Genomic DNA, 7,994 nt, shown 5'->3' on the forward strand with positions numbered 1-7,994 from the left:
TCAAGTTCCTTCCCTCTTCACCCCCACAACCCACATTCTGACTATATTCATTACGGTCAATAGGAAATGGTTTCTCTACAGGGTTTTCAACAATGTGAAGTAGGAGGAAAGCTCCTTTGGGCACATTTTCTTTCTAATAACTTCTTTAACACCATCTCAGAGACAAGAAAACAACCTTTATTGCCATTAAAAAAAAAACTTTATTTTATTTATTTTTTACAAAGAATACCCCCACCTGGGGTGAAAAAATATATCTGGTTAAGTACAAAATATAGTTTTTGTCATACAAAAAGATATACAATTAAAAAACAAAAAAAAAATGAAACCACCTTCAGCCCACATACTTTCTCAGGAAAGAGAAGATAGAGCTCAGTGCTCTGACACAGGACAGTGAACAAAGTGCTAAGGCTGAGGGAGACTGAGCAAGTGCTAGAGGCTGCAGTGAGAGACGGGCTGTCAACATCCCTGTCACCTAACACTGGGCAGGAAAGGAGCCCGCACAGCTTTTGTGAAGACCTGCCCTCTAGTTTCTCATGGCAACATCTGGACGCTCTGATCACAGTGTTGGGGCATTTTGATCTAGAGTTCCTCCTTGGGTTTGGAGAAGTCACAGTGGGCAAGGCTGATAGCAGCAACCCTTCTCATATAATTAGAGTGTCAGAATTGCAGAATTCTGTACACTGGGACAAAGTCTCAAAAGCAGTAACACTTTTTTTTGACATTGTGCTTACCCCTGGAGACATAGTAGACCAGTTTTAGCTTACACTTGAGAAAGGAAAAAAATTCCAAATTTGACACAAACTAAAGTGCTAAGAACATCACCTCAGAATCAATTCCAAGGAGTCACATGAAAAGAAAAACACATTCTCCCACATGAAAATGTTTGCCAACAGGAGAACACAGTGCAATAAGCTCTAAAAATGGCTTTTAAGACCTTTGGTGGGGCACAGTTACTACCGCTTTACACCTGATTAAAGTACTTTCTGAACAAAGACAACCTTTGCGCTGCTTCCCTTTAATCCACATGGGAAGCTCACTCCAAAGTCCAAACCAAATCAGCTCTGGAGAGCTTTTTTTTTTTTCCTATAAGTGTACAAACAAAGGGGAACAACGATTTTAAGAACATTCTTTTCCCAAAGTTTTGGCCATAACTTTTTTCCTTTTCATTTTCCTAGTTTGCTAAATTGGCTCTCCTCTATATGGCAGAGGTTCAAAGTTTACTGTTACACCAATCTATGATCCTCTCCATAAAACACTGGGAAGACCATGCCAAGAGGCCATTTCTACCCCTTATTCAAAACTACTGAAAATGCCTCAATTTTCAAAGAGATTTAAGAAAATGGGATTTGCCTGAATTTTTCTAGTATGTTTTTAAACCCATCCATCAAAATACCCCGTATCACATCTCACTGGCTGAGGACAAGTGCGCACCCATTAAAGCCCAGGAGATTGCATGCTGATCACCTCCTACACTGGAGAGTCAGAGGCTGGGGTGGACCGGTACCCCACTGTAGAGACTGCTGAGTCTCTAAAAAAGTACGAGTCCGGGAAGAGAGATGAAAAGAAACAAGAAGGTACAGCTGCTTCTTTTCTTCCACATGCTCACTGCACATTGTTGTTGAGGATGCAGGGATCCACCTGGGAGGAAGAAAGAAAACATTTTAGTTTGGGTGAGAACTAAAAGAACAACCCAGTTTAGCAATCTCTCCAAGTCAACTTCCTATAGTAGGCTTAGGGCAAATGTAGTGGTAAAATGACAATTCTCACCTCACTGTAAGTAGGTGGTGGCATGAACTTGAACTCAGGAGCATACATAAAAATAGGGCTGTCTTGAGAACCATCTGTGTCATCTAGCAGAGGAGTAGTGGGGCTCTCCAATCGGTGATCTTCAGGAATGATATCCATATAGCAAGGAGGAGCTAGAGAGAGAAAGTATGGGAATAAGAAGCCCGGCCAAGGAATGCTTGACTATCACCAATTTTACAAACCCAAACAGGCCAGAGAGGAAGAACAGACATTAGGTCTAGCTCACCTTCTGGGGTATCGGGGATGTTTAGATCTACCCAACTCATCTCAGAACTGGTTCGGCTGGCCATGCTGGATGTCCGGCTACTGAGGCCTGACCTGCTGCCAATTACCAGGGGCAGGTCAAGAACAACTTTCTTGGAGCCAGGGACGCTAACATAGATCTAGAAAAGGAGACAGCAGTTTGTTAGACTGGAGATCTGGAGAAAACACCACTATTGTTCTGACAAATGAACAATTTCTCTCTCCAGCCCCGCCCACTCACCAGTAAGGAGTATTCAACTCGAAGGATGTTGCAGCCCAAGATAGAAGGCCTGATCTTCTGCACCCGAAGGCTCTTGCCACGCCACGATGCGCAAGTTCCTGAGATAATGTGATTGCCTCTGACCGATGACAACTTCTGCGTCAGCATCTTGGTTTGGCCATTGGCAAGGTAAGTGTGGCGGGCTACAATGGCAGCTTTGGGGACCACGATGCGGGAACTCGTATTCTCAAAGTCAGCATGGATATTAATCTCATCACCTAGCAATGAGAAAGATGAAAACTGATGCTTAGTACAGTTGATTACTTTCCATCTGTCCCTGTCTCCTGCCCTCACCCCCAAACCCACAGTAGTCTCCCATTTTAAGCACTAGATCCTTACCTTCACAGAATCCTCTTCTGTCTATTTGGGCAGAGACGGACACCCGCCCATCAGGAATAAACATGCAGGAAACTTTCTTCTCCTTTTTAGCAGACACAGGTGCCTATGTAGAACAGAGGAGAAAAACGTTGTTTTGAGAATTTCTAGAGATCCTTTCTCTGCTTCTCTATCCTTTCCACTGCTAATTTAGAATAGGCAGCTTTCCCTCCCACCTTGATGACTTAGGACTTGATTCCCTGAGGGGCTTCACTCTAATGCCCTAGACACTTGACTTATTATCCCTGAAACCCAGAAGAATAGAATCTTAAAATGAACCTCACCAGTAAATCAGGGGTATTGACATCCACTAGATCCATCACTTCAAAGTTTTTCTTTGTCTCCTGAGTTGGGTGGCTGGGGCGATCAAGAAAAGCCTTCACCCAGTAGTCTACACACCCATATTTTCCTTTGAAAGATGTTCCCAGAGGCCTTTATCAAGAAAAAAGAAACAATTTTAAATTGCTCTCCAAGAAGAGTAAGTGATCAAAGAAGGAGAAGATAAGGCCACAGATGCATTTAGCTGATACATACCCCTGAGGAAGCTCAAATCCAAACTTGTATTCATATTTGTTTCCAGGTCTCATGATCACCATCTCATTCTCACCTGAAGGGAGAGAAAAGCCAGTACCCATTAGGTTTCTTGTTACACTTAAAATGCATCTGTGCGATATGGAATTCTTGGGCAGCATACAAGAGTATTGTAGAACCCCCATTTTCATCCCTTATGTTCTTAAACGAGAAATTCTCATGCATTTCGTTGGGCCAAAAAGTTGCAAAGCCCTGCAGTGCTCAAAGGCTCAACCAGGACAGTTAAGGTACTATCATCTCAAACAGGAAGCAAACAGAATAAACAAGTTATGCACACAGAAAATCTTTCAACAGCTAAGACAACATCCCTCAGGATCACCTATAGAACACAGCACCGTAAGACATTGCACACATCACCCTTTTTTGGGTGGGGGGTGGGAAGAGTTTGCAAATTAAAACTAAAAAAGATAAGGAGGCCACACAAAATGCAAACCACACAACCTCAGCAACTTAGAATCTATACTCCAGGCTCCGTTTATTCGTATCAATTCTCTTCTCGAATCAGCTTTCACCTTCCAGCAAACAGCTGGGTCACTCACCTGTTGGCTGGTCGTCCAGGAGAAGCGTGTCTTCGTAGCGCAGGTAGTTCAATGTCTGTTTGCACTGTTGGGATCCCTGCATCCACAGGACTTTGGCCAATCCGCAAGCCAGGATCCTGACAGCTTTGACTCCAGTGACTTCACACACCTCCACTATCACACGGCCAGCCACCTTCTCCCCACTGCCGTACACCTTTTCGGGGTCGTTAAAGACCACCTCGAAAGACTTGATCTTCTTGAACATCACCATAATCGGGCTGGGTTGGCTTAAGAGTTAAAAACGAGGGAGGAAAAATAGATCCCCAAATCAAAGGACCTTTAGCAATAAGTTAAAATTATTTCAGTCTTCAATCCTCTACTAAATTTTCGATAAGATGTCCACAAAAATTGTAAGCTGCTGCTCAGGCCAAGGGATTTCAAGAGAAAAATATACCCTTTCTTTTCTTTCTTTCCTCCAACAGCTGGAAGAGCACCGGATCTCTGCCGAAAGGCTAAAAGCACACCGCCTGAGGAGACGAAAGGAGATCTCCAACTAAGAGCCGGAAACTGCTCTATATAGTAGTCCGGCAGGCAGGGCCACGCGAGCGCTGGCCTGGAGGCTCGTGCTGCCCTCGTGCACAGCCCTCCCATTGGCTGCCCGTTCCTTGTTTACCAGGAGCCCGACCAATCAGTGAGGTCGCAGCAGCGCGTGGACACAGTGTGCTCCTGGCGGGGAAAATAGTTGTTGTGCATCGCTGCAGGGCCAGGAGGAGGGGGCGGAGGGGCTGTGGGGCGGCTTCCCTTGGGCCCAAAAGGAAGGAAGGCTTCGCTGCCCCTAAAATTTATCCGAGGCCAGAGTCCTTTGAAGGATACTTTTTGGGTGCCAGCGATGTTTTGAGGTAAAAGGAAAATGTGCTTATGAGGGAATTTCGTGCCTAGCCTCAGCCAATGTAGTTAATTTAGAGGCAACTGTTTATTTCCGACTCACAAATCGCAAGTCGTGTGAAAAACAATCCCAGATCTCCAGAATAATTTAGGATCTGGGCGGAGGACGGGGAGTGCCAATGTTACTGTTAAGGAACATCCCTTTTGTCCTTCTGTTGCCCCGCACCTCTTAAAAACCAACAAACAACACCGCACTCCAAAAACCTGCTGTGTGAGAAGGAAAAGAGAGCTTGTCACAAAATTTTAACCTCTCTTCAGCGTTCACAGGAAAGCGAGTATGTGGGACTGATCGGCCTTCTCCCTCCCTTTCTGGCCCCCGGGCTCGGAGCTGTGCGCCTCAGCCCATGCGCCCTCCACTCTGTTCTCGGGACCGGAAACAGTGCGGGCGTGTCCACATCCTCTTGCTTATCCCCTCATCTCTTCAGTCCCTAACTGCAAAGTTGGGGAACACTTTATGTTCCGCCAGTTACCCCGTTACCTCTTTAGTAAAGTGTGTTTTTTAGGCTCGGATTATCTCTCACTCCCTGCTTCTCCAGGAAAGGAAAAAAATAAAAATAAAAATAAAAAGGGTGCTTCACTCTTTTCACTCCCCCCTCCCGTTACTTTAACTCTTTCTTGTCTTCGTCCCCTCTCCAACTTATGAAATCAAAGGTACATCCCTAAATCTGCTGCCTGTGTTCCTCACAGCGTTCAAATTAGTTAAAAGCAAGAAAGTTCTCTTGTTTGTAGCCAGTGTCCGAGGAAAGATGGCCGTATTCCTGTTTGAAGGAAGCATTCCCCTGTCTTTGAAAAGATTTTCGTTTTTTGTTGTTTGGTTTTTTTCCCTAAGCTGTTTAGAAATTGCTGAGAAAGGGAAGAGAAGACAGAAGGATCACTAGCACACTATATATTCATGCTAAAAGAAGACTTGACTCTTCGTCCTGTGTTGTCTTTTGGCTCTCTGTCAGATGGGCTTTTCCGCAGCTGGCCATGAGATGCCTTAGGAACCGACTCCTGAGAAATTTTTCATAAGAAAAACTTGTGTGCAGAGATACAGGGATTCTTTTCCCTTGTCTTTGATTCCCGATTCCCTCCCATTTGTTGGGAAATCAGGAGATGACCTCATTTCTTGTGCTGGAAAGAGAAAGAAAATGTTCCCAAGATTGAGATGGGGAAGTAAATAAGAAGCATTAGAATATCCAGAAATCCTACCCTCTCAGCAAAAAGACGGCTATTCATTGCTGTGAAAGATCCTTCTTCCTTCCTCACATACCCTAACTGGGTTGACACTCTAAGGCTAACAAGTTACCACTCAACCCCACCGTTAAGCAAGCTCAAAAATCAGGCATCAAGACTAATGGAAAACACACACACACACACACGCACACGCACACACACGCACAGCACCAACCCCCAGGAACAAAAAGGGGAACATGTTGATCCTTAGGGTGTGTGGGTTTGAGGCGGCACCCTGTTCAAGAAAGTTAACCAATAAGGCCTGAGTTATTTTCAGTCGGTCAACAGTATTGATTGAGTTATCTGGAGCAGGGAAGGTAGGACTCTCATTAAAGTAATTTTAAAATTCTGAATTGTAGCTTCTGAGAGAATTCTTAGCTTGATAGATATGAAAGTATATAAATATGAAATATCAAAATGTTTACAAATAAATACATGAATCAATATTGTTAAACAATGTGTGATGTGTAACTACATAAATTTTGAAGGACTGAGAGGAGAGGTGAGTGTAATAGACCAGGGTGGTGTTGATTTAGGACATCTTAGAGAAAAAGGGAATGCTGATATTTATTTGGGCACATCTGTGAACTTCTGACTTAAAAAAATAATAATAATACCATTCCCTTTTGCTCTAAGTTCCTCTCTTAGGCTCCAGTTTCTTCTTTCTTTCCCGTTCAAAACTTGGTACAGACCACTTGTTTGCGCTGTGTTACGACTGGGTTCCCTTAAATGCCAAAAACCTATTTCACTTTGGCAGCAGCTGCTGCCTACCAGGCCTGTAGCCAAAGCATGTTCTGAAATGGAGTCCCCCTGGCAGAGTTGTTTACAACCTTTCACCTTATAACCTGGTATTCTGATGAAAATGTGCCTTCTGATTCTTCTTTCTCAGTTCCTGTGCCAAAGAAGAAACAATCTTGTAAACTACTGTCCCGAAAACAGAGTACAAACACTTGTGGGGTGCAAAAGAGAAAAAGGGCAGGTCCAGTAAGGAACAGCCAAGGAGGGCAAAGTCCAGTTTTGCAAATTAGATCATCTTTACCTGCTCCTTCCCCACCCTCTTCAATCCCAGTGCCAATAGGAAACCAAGTGGTGATTGTTGTTTGCTTTACAGGAGGTGGTTGAGTAAAGCCAAAGGTTTCATGAAGAGAAGTGCCCTCAGTACTCAACTGCCAATCAGAGACAAGGAGCTGGTTGCATTTCTCTTTTCTTTAACCTCTGGTGGGATAAACATTTAGGACTCTATTAAAGACTCAAGTTTCCTAATAACCCCTTCTTTTTTCCTTTAAATTGCTACTGTCATCTCCACTCTGTAAACTTCCCTTTTACTCTTATCATTTCCATTCTCCTCTAGGGAATATTATTTTAGAGACAGATAAAGGGAGTGTGGCATTTGAGGCTGACCAACTTTGTGTATGCCTCCAAGTCATAGGTAACTGAGAACTTAGAGTTCAAAGTGACTTTTTGACTATTTATTGAGCACCTATAATGGACCAGTTCCTTTACATAATTACCTCAATAATATTTTATTTATAGGTTCATCTGTCATCTTGTTCCAGGAAGGATTTAAGGGTAGATTATTTCATTTAATTCTCACAATAACCCTGTGACTCAGGGTTGATGAAGTCAGGCTCAAAGGGTTAAGTAATTTGCCTGCAGTCACAGATTTTGTAAATAGAGCAAGATGTTGAACCCAGATCTGTCTATATGTACCCTTTCTAATGTGTTGTCCTGCCTGTCAGTGCTTTAACACATGGTATCCTGTTTGATCTTCACTGTAAAGTATTCAGAGAAAGACTCATAAAGTGTTAGAGTTAAAGGGGACTCTAGCAGTCTTTTTTTAAAAAAGACATATTCCCTTATTTTAGTTAAGTGACTTGCCCTAGGACATACAGCTAGTAACTGGTGGAGCCACTCTCCAAACCCAGGATTCTTAATACTTAATCTAGAGTCTTATCTCTAGTTTGCTTTGTAAGGGTTCTTGTTTTTCAGTTTAGCTTTAATTATCAAAAAAATACTTCATC

At 43.3% G+C, this 7,994-nt stretch overlaps 1 protein-coding gene across 1 annotated transcript; it reads right to left on the reverse strand.

Annotated features, from left to right (window-relative positions):
• Positions 1–176: 176 nt before the first annotated feature.
• TXNIP (thioredoxin interacting protein) lies at positions 177–5,779 on the reverse strand. Its single transcript, XM_059077963.2, has 8 exons — positions 3,835–5,779; positions 3,239–3,311; positions 2,989–3,136; positions 2,669–2,771; positions 2,291–2,547; positions 2,033–2,189; positions 1,768–1,919; positions 177–1,638 (listed from the first exon to the last, which is right to left on the reverse strand). Exons 1-8 carry the CDS (start codon positions 4,082–4,084, stop codon positions 1,603–1,605), a joined length of 1,176 nt encoding a protein of 391 aa, XP_058933946.1. The 5' UTR covers positions 4,085–5,779; the 3' UTR covers positions 177–1,602.
• Positions 5,780–7,994: the final 2,215 nt, after the last annotated feature.

The sequence above is a fragment of the Kogia breviceps genome, chromosome 1 (genome assembly GCF_026419965.1).
Source record: "Kogia breviceps isolate mKogBre1 chromosome 1, mKogBre1 haplotype 1, whole genome shotgun sequence".
NCBI lineage: Eukaryota > Metazoa > Chordata > Mammalia > Artiodactyla > Physeteridae > Kogia > Kogia breviceps.

Excerpts from the sequence above, each read along its gene's own strand:
- TXNIP (XM_059077963.2), bottom strand. The coding sequence starts at position 4,084 with ATGGTGATGTTCAAGAAGATCAAGTCTTTCGAGGTGGTCTTTAACGAC. Across the intron at positions 3,137-3,238 it reads GGATTTGAGCTTCCTCAGGG|GCCTCTGGGAACATCTTTCA; the intron begins GTATGTATCAGC and ends TTCTTGATAAAG. Across the intron at positions 2,772-2,988 it reads TCAATACCCCTGATTTACTG|GCACCTGTGTCTGCTAAAAA; the intron begins GTGAGGTTCATT and ends TGTTCTACATAG.